A 15,809-nucleotide genomic window follows, 5' to 3' on the forward strand; every position below is an offset into this window, starting at 1 on the left:
ACACTTTCTTGTGCTACTCCACTTACTTTTCCTTGTTTTGGTTAAAGGACCCCTACACATATCACAACCACTATATGACTGCTCTGGCATCCTCCCAGGTTAAGTAGTGAAACCATTTGCAAATGGTTTGACTACTTACCACTTTCAGGTGAGCTTTTATCTGTCACTGATGGTTATCCCAGGTTGATAACTTGTGGTTGCACCACCTATTCATTTTCAGTATGCATTTTACCTTCTGTCTCTTTGAGAGTTAATTCTATTAATAAGATCAGAATGATTATTTTACATGTGATGGATGTGTAGAGCAAAACTGTCCATTGTCAATGTTTTATTAGTCAGATCTGAGTGCTTGGCTAAAATATATGTACTTTCTGTATCAATCAATAAAGAATAATAACCATATGTTCCCAAAAGGAATGTATGTATCACTAACTAACTCTAAAATTAATACTTTTGTCTAAATTCAAACCCCTGTGATACTAGACAGAGTGACATTTGAATGTGTCATAAAGGGGGAAAGTATAAATTGAGCGTACTGTATTAGTACATTTTCTGGCTAACGAGCTGCTCAAATAGCAGTATCTGTAATAGTCTCAATTTTCCTTGAGTGAGATACTCGAAATATGGTTGACTTCGAAATATATATGTGTGACAAAACCCCTATTTGGCATTCCCCAGAGTCATTCTCCTATTCAGTTCGGACATTTACTTAATATTTTATTCCTCTATTCTGTTACCATTCGAGGATACTAAGTACAGAACGCCGGCCATCCCCCTCGCTCATTAAGTTCAAAGAAACCACAAGAATTAAGTGCTCTCTTTGTGTGGCCACCGTTCCTGTAACCTTTTTATTCATTTAATAACCCTCGAACTAGACCCACCGCTACCTCTGCAACTATGGAACTATTTTGGGCAAGCATCTCAAGAGCGGTCGGTCAAATCTTCACCCAGTGGCAATTAGACTATATTCATGGGATTTGAGCGCTTTTCGGATATGTTGGACTATCCGGAGATGTATAGACTATGGGAGTTTGTGAAAAAGTAAATGTTTTCTGTACCTGGAGATAAATGAGTTTATCCAATTATCGCCCAGGTACAGAAATGGGATTATCCTATGTTATGGGGATGTGTCCTGGACCTGTAAGCCAGTATCATTGGGTGATTGTTTGTACTGTTGTCCCCTCTCAGGTCCAGGGGGGAGTGCATAGGGACTTGCATAAAAGACCAGCTGTGGCTACCATTAAGCACATCGTTTTACCCCTTCATGAAGTCTTGGCTCATGTTTGGGGGATTGGGAGCTATAATCACTACAACTTCTTCTATGCTTGGATTTCGTGATATTCTTCATGGATATACTCAGTCGGAGTATAGGGGCAGGGACGGATTAACATAGGGGCTTATGGAGCTGCAGCTCCAGGCCCATGGAATAGGCCCATTGATTTAAAAAAAATGTAAAATAATCTCAGTATAAACAGAGATTGCGATGCAATACCAGCACTGGCCAGTAGGGGTCGCTGTGTGTGGAGAGAGGCAGGGATAGGAATTTCCAGCATATCCCTCCCTGCCTATTTCTACTCACTGATCCACAGGGGAGCAGCTACAGAGTGTCCAGATGGCAACTCCCACCCTGCAGAGACAGCCTACAGCTCACAGAAGTGAGGGATGGGGGGGGGGGGGGGAGGGAGGCTGCAAGGAGACATGGGGGCACTGAGACACTAAGGGACATTAGGAGACATTATGATAGACACTTGGGGACACTGGGAGACATGGGGACACTGAGACACTAAGGGACACTGAGACACATGGGGACACAGTTTCCCTATGTCTCCTAGTGTCCTCATGTCTCCCAGCCAGTGTCCATGGTGTTTCAGTCTCCCCATGTCTCCCAGTGCCCTCTAGTCTCCCAGTGTCCCCTAGTGTCTCAGTGTCCCAATGTCTCCTAGTACCCACAATGTCCCATGTATCCCAGCCAGTGTCCCTAGTGTCTATGGCCCTGGTGTCTCAGTGTCCCCATGTCTCCCAGTGCCCCCATGTCGAAATGTTCCTATGTCCCCCAGCCAGTGCCTCTAGTGTCTGTGACCCTGGTGTCTGTGTCCCCATGTCTTCAAGTGTCCCCTATTTCCCCAGGGTCCCCAGGTGTCCCAGCCAGTGTCCCCTAGTCTCCAAGTGTCCCTGGTGTCTCCGTGTCCCCACGTCTCCCCGTGTCCACAGGTCTCCCCATGTTCCTAGTGTTCTAGTGACATGGGTACACAGGGATACATGGGGCATTGAGACACTGGGTAACTGGGAGACCTAGGGACATGACACTAGGGGACACTTGGAGACACTAGGAGACATGGGGCACACAGACACTGATACATAGGGACACTGAGATCTAGGGTAATTGACACATGGGGACACTGAGTCATGAGGGCACTGGGAGACATGGGGACACTGGGACAGTGGGACACTTGAGGCACTGGGAGCAATACATTTATACAGCAGAATCAAACCAGGTAGTTTTTTTGGTTATTTTACAACATTTTCTCTTATGTCACTCCTTGTGATTTACATCATGTGATGTCACCCATACATAATTAATTATGCAAATTAGTAAGGCTGGTATGTTTTTCCAAGAAAGATGGCAACCATTAACTACTTTTCACATACTCTTGCTTAAGTATGGAAACTTAAGAGGGATGTATGGGAACAAAACTTGTGTGGGCTGGCTGACAATGAATATAGTTAAGGTAATGCTGACTTTGGTCTCTCTAACACTGTGGCATATTCCCTTTCTTCTACACTCACTACATACAACTTTTCTCCGTCCCAGACTATATACCAGGAGCTTCTGTCTGCTAGTAAGAAGTTAAGGAGACAAGTGGACCAGCGAGTGCTAGGGGACAGTCCTTAGAAAGCGTTGAGCGAGCGCATCGTTAGACGCATTTATGTCAAGCTCAGGCTGCTGTCTGCATAGTGCGCCCTTAGTTGGCCAGCTTGCTTGATTGGCAGGCAGCCTGACATGCATTCATGCCAGGCAGGCCTTCCAATTCTTTGGGCAAACATGCCCTCTTTTTGGGCATGTTTGGCCCTTTTGGCAGGTTACGTAATTTGTGTCAGTGGCACACCCTTTACCGTGCGCATAGACTTCCTGCTTCACTGGACACTGCTGTTAGGGGTTATGGATTTACTTGAAAGATGAAAACATAAATTAGAGGGAGATTAGCATAGGGTATGTCTTTTCTCATAGCTGGTGTTTTCTTTCCCTCCATCACCATCTCCATCAGATACATGACACTTGGGAGTGTTTTAGTGTTTTTGGTTGATAAGATTCTGTAATTAGGCCCATCATAATTGTCAGCACCAGGCCCACTGGGCTCTTAATCTGGCCCTATATAGGGGTTCGTTACAATATGTAAATACAACAAACCAGGCATTCACTAATAACACAAGCCTGCATATAATTTATTTCTGTTTTAAAATTATTCCAACTCTTTCTAACTATTACTATGTATTTCATTTTACTTTTCAAAAAAATTAATTGATATGTCAGAATGTTTAAATCACATTCTGTCCCATGGAAATTTCACTGGATAATTATGCATCTTGGTCTTGTAGATTTTGTCAAAATATTCACTCTGGACCACAGTAAAATGATTCTTCCAGTCACCCGTGACTCCTGTAAAGAAAAAAGATGAAAAGCATAAATATATTTTGCATTTTTAGACTTGGGACAGATACAGTATTGGATTTATTGGCTTTAGTCATGGAAGAGATCACCAAATACCAAGACGTAGTCTTCAGTCTGTGGAAACTGAATAGGAAACAATGTAATGCTTACCTTTCCTCATAAATGGACTCTTGTCTTGATCCATATATGTTCCAGGCAAAAGAGTGAAGTTGGACATTTTGTTATCCTTCATGCTTTTAAACGTGGCATGTTCAACAATGGAATCAATAATGGCATCATCGAAATTTTTTCCAAGGAATTTAGAAATTCTTATAACACTACCTCTTAGATCCTGCAACAATAATATTTAAACAATAATAATATTACTAATATTTTAAAAGTGTTATCATTAAACAAGTAGTTTTGGTGAGTAAACAGTACAGATTAAAATAGCATGTTTTTTTTGTTTTTTTAAAGCTCCTTTCTCCGAAATATGATGTATTTTTTTAAATTATGTATTCTGCTGATATTTACTATACTCTAAAACAAACATCTTATCATATTTTATGATGAGATATTTTATTTAGGGTTAATTTATTATTATGTACACTTGTTTATCTCTAGGTTATCAATGTGGAAAGCAATAGATTGATGACATTTTTTTTCTCTCCAATTAAAGGGTCATACACGGTAGGGTCATACAAACATATTCCTGACCCTATAGTGTTAAAAACACAATGTAGGTGTTTTTAAGAGGGGCTAAGGCCCCACCTTAGCCCCCCTTAAATAAGGTTAAAAACGTAGCTTTAACTCAGCGATTGAGGATCCACTGGCAATGGTTCTGCCTCCTTGTCTAAGATCATCAGAATTGACAATCTTAGCCAATCCAATGCTTTTCAAGGCATTAGGAGGATATAGCACATGCTGCATTGGGCAATCAGCATCTCTTTAGAGATGCATTTAAATAATGCATTTCTATGGTGAAAGTTCAGTACCTCCATGCAGAGCCTGGAGATGCTGAAAATCTAAATGTCAGTGCTGCACATCCAGAAAGCTACTCTAGTGGTCGTCTAAGTGACTGCCACTAGAGGTGTCCTTAGGCAGTAATGTAAACAATGCCTTTTTCTCTGAAAAGGCAGTGCTTACATGAAAATGCCTGCAGATACATACTATACTCACTAGAACACCTACATTCAGCCGTAGTTGTTCTAGTGATTGTAGTGTCCCTTTAAGTCCTAAATAATATTTTTAATTCGTGGCATTAATATAAATAAAGGATATGTCAAAATATCAAAAAGTCCATATACAGGTAGTGGAACTGCACTCAACCCTTCACTTTGGAATCCTAGGGTGCTCCTGGATCAGTCCCAGTACCAAAGAGACCAAATATATAGTATAATTGTAGAAAGTAATCCTAGCACTCCAAATGTTCCAAAAGATAGGCAATTTTATTGGACCCAAGAACCCAAAAAAAAAGTTTGACCCCTTAGGGCCTTTGTCAAGCTACTAAACACATTTCTTACAAGCAATAGATAGGTGCATAGAATAATTAACAAGTGATAAAACACGTGAACTACTACAATTAATTAATTACATAATCAATCAATCAAAGTTACGCAGTTGTCAAACATAATCCTCTCTCCAATCATTATCCCACATTTTAGGAGTGTCAGAAATCACAGGTAGAGATGTCCCGAACGGTTCGCTTGCGTTAATTTTGTATTTATTTTTTATTTATTTATTTTTTGTAATTCTTTATTTTTGTAGTGCATGGAGGTATAACAAATGAGCATGTGGTACCCCAACGGCATTCCTCATGCTTTTCAAGTAACATTTGTAACAATAGGGTATATGTTAATACCCTAGTCTGCGCGGAGCCCTCCATGGGTGAAGATGGATGAATTGTTTGCGCTTTTTTATTTTATTTTTAAGTTCGACGGGTATGATGGCTTTTTATTTGGCCTTTTTTGGGCCTGAAAAATGAAGATTTTAGAAAAAAGAAGACGTCGAATAGTAAGCCATGTTACTCTGTATATAGAGGGAGCCATGTTTACACGGTATATAGAGGGGAGCCATGTTACTCTGTATATAGAGAGGAGTCATGTTTACACGGTATATAGAGGGAAGCCATGTTACTCTGTATATAGAGGGAGCCATGTTTACACGGTTTATAGAGGGGAGCCATGTTACTCTGTATATAGAGAGGAGCCATGTTTACACTGTATATAGAGGGAGCCATGTTACTCTGTATATAGAGGGAGCCATGTTTACACGGTATATAGATGGGAGCCATGTTACTCTGTATATAGAGAGGAGCCATGTTTACACTGTATATAGAGGGAGCCATGTTACTCTGTATATAGAGGGAGCCATGTTTACACGGTATATAGAGGGGAGCCATGTTTACACTGTATATAGAGGGAGCTATGTTACTCTGTATATAGAGAGGAGCCATTTTTGCACTGTATATAGAGGGGAGCCATGTTACTCTATATGTAGAGGGGAGTCATGTTACACTGTATATAGAGGGAGCCATGTTACTCTGTATATAGAGGGAGCCATGTTACTATCTGAGGTGGTTAAGTATGATTGGCATGTTTGTTAGTCTGGCCTGCATGGTTGTCTGGCATGAATAAAAGTACATATTTCAACTATATTAGTAGTTAGACTAGTTTGCACTAAAACATGGAAGACATCCTAGTATGAATCGTGATCAACCGCTCTCAGAGACTATGCATTGCGACATGTATATGATGTGGAAAGGTTAACTGTTATGACTGTCTATAGATGAAGTGGCTTTAGCTGCACCTCAAGGATCACCAGTCCGTGGGTGCTGTATCTCTGCGACTGCTATAAAGGAGTCATAGATTGCCGGGTATTGTTGCCAATGCTATTCAGGAGCCATAGATTGCCGGGTATTGTTGCCAATGCTATTCGGTGGGTGAGTAGCCTCCTGGACTGTTTGCGGTTGTTTGCGGTGTGTTAAACGGGGAGTTTGGTCTGTCACTGTGAAGCGGGCGTAACCCTTACACTACCTGATCGATACAACATCATACCTGATGTTTTAAAGCACATTATTCCAAAAAATTTAGAAATGTTAGGTGATGTATGCCCTTTATGGATTAAAACCAGACTCTGCATCAACTATGTAATTTTCCATGGGAGTTTTGCCATGGATCCCCCTCCGGCATGCACAGTCCAGGTGTTAGTCCCCTTGAAACAACATTTCCATCACTACTGTGGCCAGAAAGAGTCCCTGTGGGTTTTAAAATTTGCCTGCCTATTGAAGTCTATGGCGGTTCGCCGGGTTCACCCGTTCGCGAACATTTGCGGAAGTTTGCGTTCACCATTCACGAACGGAAAATTTCATGTTCGCGACATCACTAATCACAGGGTAATCCACCCAATAGAACCCTAGGTTAACTGATTTTTCAATTGTTAAAGAGGTTTTTCTAATTGCATAAAATAAGGCAAAGTAGTCTAAATAAATTGGAAATGCCAGGATAGAATGAATTACCTACATTTCCAGTTCGATTACAAACAGTCACATGACCGCGTCTGACGTACAAAATGCATCCAATCGCATTGGTCACGTGATAGAACTTATAGAACCACCATTAAAGGGGCACTATAGTCACCTGAACAACTTCAGCTTAATGAGGTTATTCAGGTGAGAACTATAGCTCCCTGCAGCCTTTCTCATGTAAACATTGTGAGAAAATACAGTGTTTACATTGAAAGCTAGGAACACCTCCACAAAGCTAGGAACACACTCAGAGTGAACCAGAGGGACTTCTGAGTTGATGGAGGCATAATATGCCTCCATCCACTTAGACATGCTGTGCAAGAGCATCCTGTGATTCAGTATCTCCTCCCACTGCATGCAGACACTGAACTTTCCTCATAGAGATTCATTGATTCAATTCATCTCTGAGGAGATGCTGATTGGCCAGGGCTGTGTTTGAATCATGCAGGCTCTGCCCCTGATCTTTTGTGTTTTTTTAAGCGATACCTAATTTTATTGCACTATAGAAAGCAGTTACACATACTGTATTTCTATTTCATATGGTTTATATCTTTTTCTATAAAGTATAATATTTGGTGTATACTCTACTTATTCTGCTTCTAGCAGATTTAAAGACGTACACACAACATGTAGTTGTGATACCATACACAGTTGCGATATTCAACTTTATTGTGTTATAGGAAACAGCTCCTAATACTGTCTTTCTATATGGTTTATATCTTTTTGCACAAAGTATAATACTTGGCGTGTACTCAATTGATTCTGTTCCAGCAGATTTAAAGACGTACACACCACACATAGTTGCTGCACCTTTTTCCTGGAACACTTGATCTACTTTTATTTTATTATTGGTACTATTATATTCAATTTTTATTACAATTTTCATATCAGTGATATTGCATTAATAGCCATTTCTGGTGAATCAGCTCCTGGATCAACTACACCAAACTTGTTTTTTTGTTACTTCTAGACATGTTTTTTGGTGAACTCCTGTTTGTATCCAGTTTTGAGCCGTTCACTACAAGTCAGACTCCCTCATCCCTGTGTGTTGCAATAGGCATACCAGACCAATCCATTTCTGCCCCTGATCTGCCTCCTTGTCAGTCCTTGCCAATCCTATGGGGAAGCACTGTGATTTGATCAGACCATCACATGTCAGCAGACTGCTTGTTTTTCCTGAGTCTAACAGCATGCAGATTTACAGCTTCTGGCTTGAAGACAGTAAGAATTTTACTATATTTATGGAGGCATGAGGGGGCAGGGGGGCTAGATGGTTGTTAACACTATAGGGTCAGGAATACATGTAGTTGCACTGGTGACTATAGTGTCACTTTAATGCGCACACGCAACTCAGCGCATGCGCAATACGGTTAACTTCCATCCGAGGAACCAAATTAAGTAAAGGACGAGAGGACCATGACAAACGCGCACGCGCAAAACTCGGTGCATGCGCATTCATTGTTTCCTCAGCCCAATAGGACTGCCCACCATAACGGATTGACGTTTGCACAAAATCTTTACAAAGATCTATTAACTATAGATTGCTTATAAATTTCACTCTTATATTTTAGTTATAACAATAAAGAGAAATTAGAACAAGGTTGAATTAAATCCTGTAATGATGTGTTGGGTTGGGTGTTGTCATATCATCAAAGGATTTAATTCAACCTAATTCAACCTAGAGAAGGGCTACTAAACTGGTTCATGGATTGTAGGATAAAGCTTACAAGGAAAGGTTAAAGGAACTTAACATGTATAGTTTAGAGGAAAGAAGAGACGGGGGGATATGATAGAAACATTTAAACACACAAAGGGAATTGTAACGGAATGCCCTGTACTCCGACCGAGTACCTTCCGTTGATGGACGCTTCCTAGCTTGCGCCGAGGACCACAAGCACTGCAGCAAACACCACAACCACCGCAGACTCCACAACCGCCGTAGCTTAACTGGAGTCTCGCCATCTTCTGTCCACCCTGGATCAGCTTCTGTCCTCCAGGACCATGTGGGGAAGACCTCTCCTCCAGGAGAGCGTATCAGGAACAAGCTCTATAAAGAGCTAAGTGATTAAAGCTCAGGGGAGTATGCAGAGCATAGCAATCCCCAGTGTGAGTATAGCTGTCCCCTCCACTCACGAGACAAGAAGAACTGACCCCAATGAGCATTTATTCCTGCTTATATACAACTTTCCCAGCAAGCGTACCACCCACGTGGACCTTGTGGGGCACTGGAACTGTAAATTTAACAAACAATAAAATAAAGGCACATGGATAAGCACACCCACTTTTTACAATGAGAGTCCTCCCCTCTGCTTGGGAGATAATTGAGTTAATTACTGTATCAACTCAATAATCTCCAAGCTAAAAACATACTTTTATGCCATTTTCGTAACTTTGTGAGTTTACATGTGATATCAATAAAACTTATATTTTTATAACCAGCATAATTTGGGGCCAAACATATCCACAATTCACTTGAATCGGTTAAGTGGTTCAGGAGATAGGTGGAAGTCATATTTTGACCAAGGAGGGACAAAGCAGCTAGTTCCAACTGGTTTGGCAGTGTCCCTGGGACAACGCCCTGCTGGAGTAAAATGGGACAAAACGGGGGAGGGGAAGAAGCACATTTTCTCATGGAATTAAAGGTGTATAAACAGTGTGTTACAATCCAATGTGCCCAAATAATGTTTAAAAAGGGCAAACTCTCCCAGGGGCCATAGTCACAGGGCTGGAAGCTGGCAAGCAGTCCTCTCCAGGACCAAGTGGCGAAGGGCACTTCGTCACACATCTCCCCTTTGGGGGGAAGACTAACCAGGCACCTGACCTTCTGTCGGTCAGTGCCTAAGTTAGTCGATCCACCCACCCACAAAAAGCAAGTGAGTTAAAGTCAAATCTTAGGCATGAGGAGTGTGAATAGGAAAACGTGGAAGCTTTATGGGTAGATATCTGCTTGGGGCAAAGGGAAATTAATTATTGGTTGGGATATGTTATAAACCACCTAATGTAAATATTAATGAGGAAGAACAGCTGTTAGCGCAAATTGGGAAAGCTGCAAATCGGGGTAACACGTTACTTATTGGAGATTTTAATTACCCGTACATAAATCGGGATAGAGGGACTAGTACTTCAGCAAGGGGAATCCAGTTTTTGAATGTGTTAAATGACACCTTTATGTCACAACTGGTACAAGCACCAACTAGAAAGGATGCTTGTCTGAATCTTGTTATAAAAAACAATGTTGATCTTTTAACCAGCATTCAAGTAGGGGAGCATTTGCGAAATAGTGATCCCAATATGGTAACTTTTGAAATAAACTCAAAAAAGCAAAAGCACGTGGGGTATACTAAAAAGTATAATTTTAAAAAAAGACAATTTGAATAAGACACATTGACTGGCATAAACTCCTTAGTGATAAAAACACTGAGGAAAAATGGAACTATTCAAACAAATATTAGAAAGGTACATTTCTCAGTATGTACCATTGGGTAATACATATAAAAGAAACAAATTAAAACCAATGTGGCTTAGTAGAGAAGTAAAACAAGAGATTAAAATTAAGAAAAGGGCATTTAAAGCATTTCAATCGGACAAATCAGAGGCATCCTATATAAGATATAAGGAAGCCAATGATACTTGCAAAAAGGCAATAAAAGTGGCTAAACTAGAAAATGAGAAATTGATAGCCAAAGAATGCAAAACCAACCCCCAATTTTTTTTTCAAGTACATAAATTCTAAAAAAACAAAAAAAATGAAAGTGTAGGTACACTGGAAACAGAGTTGGGTCTGTTAGTTAATGAAGACCAGGAAAAGGCAGAAATTTTAAATAACTATTTTTCTTCAGTATATATTAATGAGGATCCTATGGCAAGAGATATGCAAATGATTGTGGCAAAAAACTTGCAGATAACTTGTGATTGGATAACTTGAGACAAGGTGCTACAGCTATTAAAGAAAATTCATGTAAATAAAGCTCCGGGGCCTGAAGGTATCCAGCCACGAGTACTTAAGGAGTTAAGTGGGGAAATAAGTGAACCTCTGTATTTAATTTTTCAAGATTCTTTTGTTTCAGGTATTGTACCGGAGGATTGGAGGAAGGCAGATGTTGTTCCTATATTTAAAAAGGGTTCAAAATCCTTGCCTGGAAATTATAGACCTGTGAGCTTAACTTCTGTGACTGGGAAATTATTTGAATGGCTATTAAGGGATAATATTCAGGAATTCATTGGGAAGAACTGTGTTATTAGCAATAATCAGCATGGTTTTATGAAACATAGGTCATGTCAAACTAACCTAATTGCATTATACGAAGAAGTAAGTAGAAGTATAGATCAGGGTGTTGCAGTGGATGTGATCTACTTGGATTTTGCCAAGGCATTTGATACGGTTCCTCACAATAGGTTAGTCTTCAAACTAAAATAAATTGGTTTAGATGAATATTCTTGTTCTTGGGTAGAATATTGGCTTAAGGATAGAGTACAGCGAGTTGTCATTAATGGTACATTTTTAAGCTGGACAAAAGTGGTAAGTGGTGTCCCTCAGAGTTCTGTTTTGGGACCGCTTCTATTTAACATATTTATAAATGATCTTGAAATGGGCATTGAAAGCCCTGTATCTGTGTTTGCAGATGAAACAAAACTTTGTAAAGTAATAAAATGTGAGCAGGATATTGCCTTGCTGCAGAGGGAGTTGGATAGATTGTGGGACTAGGCACTAAAATGGCAGATTAAATTTAACGTAGAGAAATGCAAAGTTATGCACTTTGGGGTTAAGAATGCACAAGCAATTTACACCCTAAATGGTAGTGAACTAGGGATAACCACACACGAGAAGGATTTGGGAATTGTTATAGACAACAAATTAGGCATCAATATGCAATGTCAATCTGCAGTTGCTAAGGCCAGTAAGGTTTTGTCATGTATAAATAGGGGCATAAATTCTCGAGATGAAAATATAATTTTGCCTCTTTATAAATCGCTGGTAAGACCACACCTTGAATATGCTGTGCAATTTTGGGCGCCTGTTCTAAAGAAAGATATTATGGCACTAGAAAAAGTGCAGAGACGAGCTACAAAATTGATAAAAGGAATGACGCATTTTAGTTATGAAGAAAGGTTAAAAAATGAAAATCTCTTTAGTTTGGAAAAACGGCGCCTGAGAGGGGATATGATAATATTATACAAATATATTCGGGGCCAGTACAAGCCTTTATCTGGAAATCTATTCATAAACAGGGCTATACATAGGACACGAGGTCACACATTTAGGCTGGAAGAAAGGAGATTTAATCTAAGGCAAAAAAAAGTTTTTTTTACAGTAAGAGCAATAAGGATATGGAATTCTCTGCCTGAAGAGGTGGTTTTGTCAGTCTATACAGATGTTTAAGCCGATATTGGATAAATACTTGCAAAAACATAACATACAGGGATATAATTTCTAATTAGTGGGGTAATAGCTGCTTGATCCAAGGAGACATATGACTGCTATTATGGGGTCAAGAAGGAATTTTTTCCTAGTTTGTTGCAAAATTGGAAGTGTTCAGACTGGGTTTTTTGCCTTCTTTTGGATCAACAGCAAAAAGATGTGAGGAAGGCTGAACTTGATGGACGCAAGTCTCTTTTCAGCTATGTAACTATGTAACTATGTAACTTTGTAACTATGTAAGTGCCAGAGTAGCCCACCAACAAAAAACAGTTACAAGAGCAGCCCACCCACAACAAACTATTACTGCACCTGGGTATTCCTCTGAGGTAACTGGGCAACACGCTGTGGGGGCTTGGGGGGCAGAGGCCAGCTGTGCTCTGCCCCGATGCCAGCGCTTCTGCTGGGGTAGCCTGGTGGGGACTTGGCTGGGGAGGGGAGACATCACTTACCCCCTCCTCCTGGTACTCCTGCCATGGTAGCTAGGGATTTGGACTGGCTGTCCAGCATCCCTGTAGGTCAGGCACAGAGACCATGGTCCCATCTGCGCCATCTGAGAGATTGGTGTCTCCCCTTGGTAGGGTAAACTGCCGCTGGGGAGAGAGGGTGCGGTGCTCCTCTCCCTGGAACACAGGCTGCCGCTAGAGAGGGAGACCGACTGTCTCCACTACCATAACAGGGTCTTGCTGCTGGGGAGAGAGACCGACTGTCTCTGCTCCCTGTAGAGAACACTGCTGCTGGAGAGAGAGGCCGGCTGTCTCGTCTCCCTGCAGAACACACTGCTGCTGGGGAGAGAGACCGGTTGTCTCCTCTTCCTGGGACTCACCCTGTCGCTGGGGAGTGAGACAGATTGTCTCCACTTCCTGTAGGGAACACTGCCGCTGGGGGGAGAGGCCGGCTGCCTCCTCTCCCTGCAGAACACATTGCTGCTGGGGAGAGAGACCGGTTGTCTCCTCTCCCTGGGACTCACCCTGTCGCTGGGGAGTGAGACAGATTGTCTCCACTCCCTGTAGGGAACACTGCCGCTGGGGAGAGATGCAGTATAGGGGTAGGGAATTTTGATGGCTATTAGCCATACTGTACAGACCCCCCCAATACTGCGCAGCCCCCCTATTATACTGCGCATACCCCCCCATACTGTACAGACCCCCCCAATTCTGCGCAGACCCCCCCAATATAATGCACATAAACACCCACCGTCCCACCATACTTCACCCTCAATCTTGGATGGCTGAGAGTGTTGGGAGCAGGGAGAGGCTTTAATCCGACGATCAGAGTTCGCGCATGCGCAGTATAGGGGTAGGGAGATCTCACAGGGCTAATAGCCATCAAAATTCCCTACCCCTATACTGCGCACGCGCGGTTTGTGAAGCTCCCTTGCCACTAGTGCGCACGCGCGCTGTACCTCCGACGGGAGTACTTTGCCGCGCGTGCGCACTGTGGCGTTAATTTCCCCTACCCCGTGAAAAATCCCTACCTAGCCTAGTTGTTGTGCACCTGCGCGGCGGCGCACACCCTCCTCCTCCATTGGATGAGGGTCACTTCCGGTGCGGCCGCGTCACCGGAAGTGACGAGGGTAGGGAATTTTCACGGGGTAGGGTTTTTTGATAGAACACCGGCTGCCTCCTCTCCCTCGGACTCACGCTGTAGCCGGGGTGCAGGGACGGGATACTTCGCCATCTTTGCCCGCCATTCTACTTCCTCCTGCAGACCCTCGGCCAGCTGTTGCCTCATGGTCTGTATATGTTTCTCCGTTTGGTTGGGCCCATAGAGAGCCAACCGCCCCTTCAGTATAGTGTCAAACCATACTTGACTATACCAATACTCCAGGCTCACTTGGTGTTGCCAGGATGCTGCTCCTCGCACTGGGAAAGCCATCCCACCACTGCCACCACTGTAACGGAACTCCCCGTACTCTGACAGAGTACCTTCCGTTGATGGACGCTTCCTAGCTTGCGCCGAGGACCACAAACACCGCACCGGCATCCACAACCACCGCAGACTCCACAACCGCCGTAGCTTAACTAGAGTCTCACTGTCTTCTGTCTACCCTGGATCAGCTTCTGTCCTCCAGGACCAAGTGGTGAAGGACACTTCGTCACAGGAATCAACACAGTAAAGGAGGAGACTATGTTTAAAAGAAGAAAAACTACCACCACAAGAGGACATAGTCTTAAATTAGAGGGGCAAAGGTTTAAAAATAATATCCAGAAGTTTTACTTTACTGAGAGGGTAGTGGATGCATGGAATAGCCTTCCAGCTGAAGTGGTATAGGTTAACACAGTAAAGGAGTTTAAGCATGCATTGGATATGCATAAGGCTATCCTAACTATAAGCTAAGGCCAGGGACTAATGTAAGTATTTAAAAAATTGAGCAGACTAGATGGGCCGAATGGTTCTTATCTGCCGTCACATTCTATGTTTTTATGTTTCTATGTTTCCAATCTACTTTGCATCTATCACAAAGGAACTGCTACTACTATATAACCTCTTACCCAAAGAGACTGAACAACTACAACCCTATTTAAAGCGGCACTGTCATGGCCGAATCCCACACATGCAAACGTGAATTTCATCCATTCATTCGTCAGAAAGATAAATAAATGAATAGAAATGTCAGACGAACAAACAAACACTGAATATCGGTGTTCGTTTGTTAGTCCAGTTTATTACAAGGAGGGAGCTACCAGCCTGCAGCTCCCTCCTTTTTAAAAGTAAAAATAGAAGCAGCAAGGAGCAGTGCTCCCCGCCACTCTCTAAGCCCCCCATGTACTCCCTCATTCTATGGGGGTCAATATGAGTGAGCAGCCTGTGGCCTATTGTCCTCCCCCCGCCCCCCACCTGCCCCAATTCGAGCAGATTGGTTGGCTTGGAGTTCAACCAAACAGAGTGCTAGTCATTTTACACAGTGTGGGGAAGTTCTTTGGAACTTTCCTACGCTGTGTAAAATGACACAGATCACTCTGATAGGTTGGACTCCAAGTTCTGAGTAAAATTGCAGGTCGTGGGAAGGCTTTATAAGCCTTTCCCCGCCCTGTGGAGCTCAGTCTGCGCCGTGCCATCCATGGGTGAAGATAGATTATTTTTTTAGCGTCAATTTTTTTTTCGTCGGATTTTTTACAAGTTCGACGGGTATTATGAGTTTTGTTTGGCCTTTTTGAGGGCCGAAAAATGAAGATTTTAGAAAAAAGAAGACAGGTCCTTAGTTATTTTATTCA

The 15,809-nt window shown here is 42.3% G+C and overlaps 1 protein-coding gene across 2 annotated transcripts in view; it reads right to left on the reverse strand.

The window, feature by feature from the left end:
• Nucleotides 1-3,415: 3,415 nt before the first annotated feature.
• Nucleotides 3,416-15,809, reverse strand: part of LOC134577474 (sulfotransferase 2B1-like) — a 161,517-nt gene continuing 149,123 nt past the window's right edge. For both annotated transcript variants that reach the window (XM_063436235.1, XM_063436236.1), the window contains exons 6-7: nucleotides 3,821-4,001; nucleotides 3,416-3,658 (exon numbers count right to left, since the gene is read on the reverse strand). In XM_063436235.1, the coding sequence (XP_063292305.1) occupies nucleotides 3,543-3,658; nucleotides 3,821-4,001 (297 nt within the window). In that variant the 3' untranslated portion in view covers nucleotides 3,416-3,542. The remainder of the gene's footprint in view (nucleotides 3,659-3,820; nucleotides 4,002-15,809) is intronic.

The sequence above is a fragment of the Pelobates fuscus genome, chromosome 11 (assembly GCF_036172605.1).
Source record: "Pelobates fuscus isolate aPelFus1 chromosome 11, aPelFus1.pri, whole genome shotgun sequence".
In the NCBI taxonomy this organism is placed as follows: domain Eukaryota; kingdom Metazoa; phylum Chordata; class Amphibia; order Anura; family Pelobatidae; genus Pelobates; species Pelobates fuscus.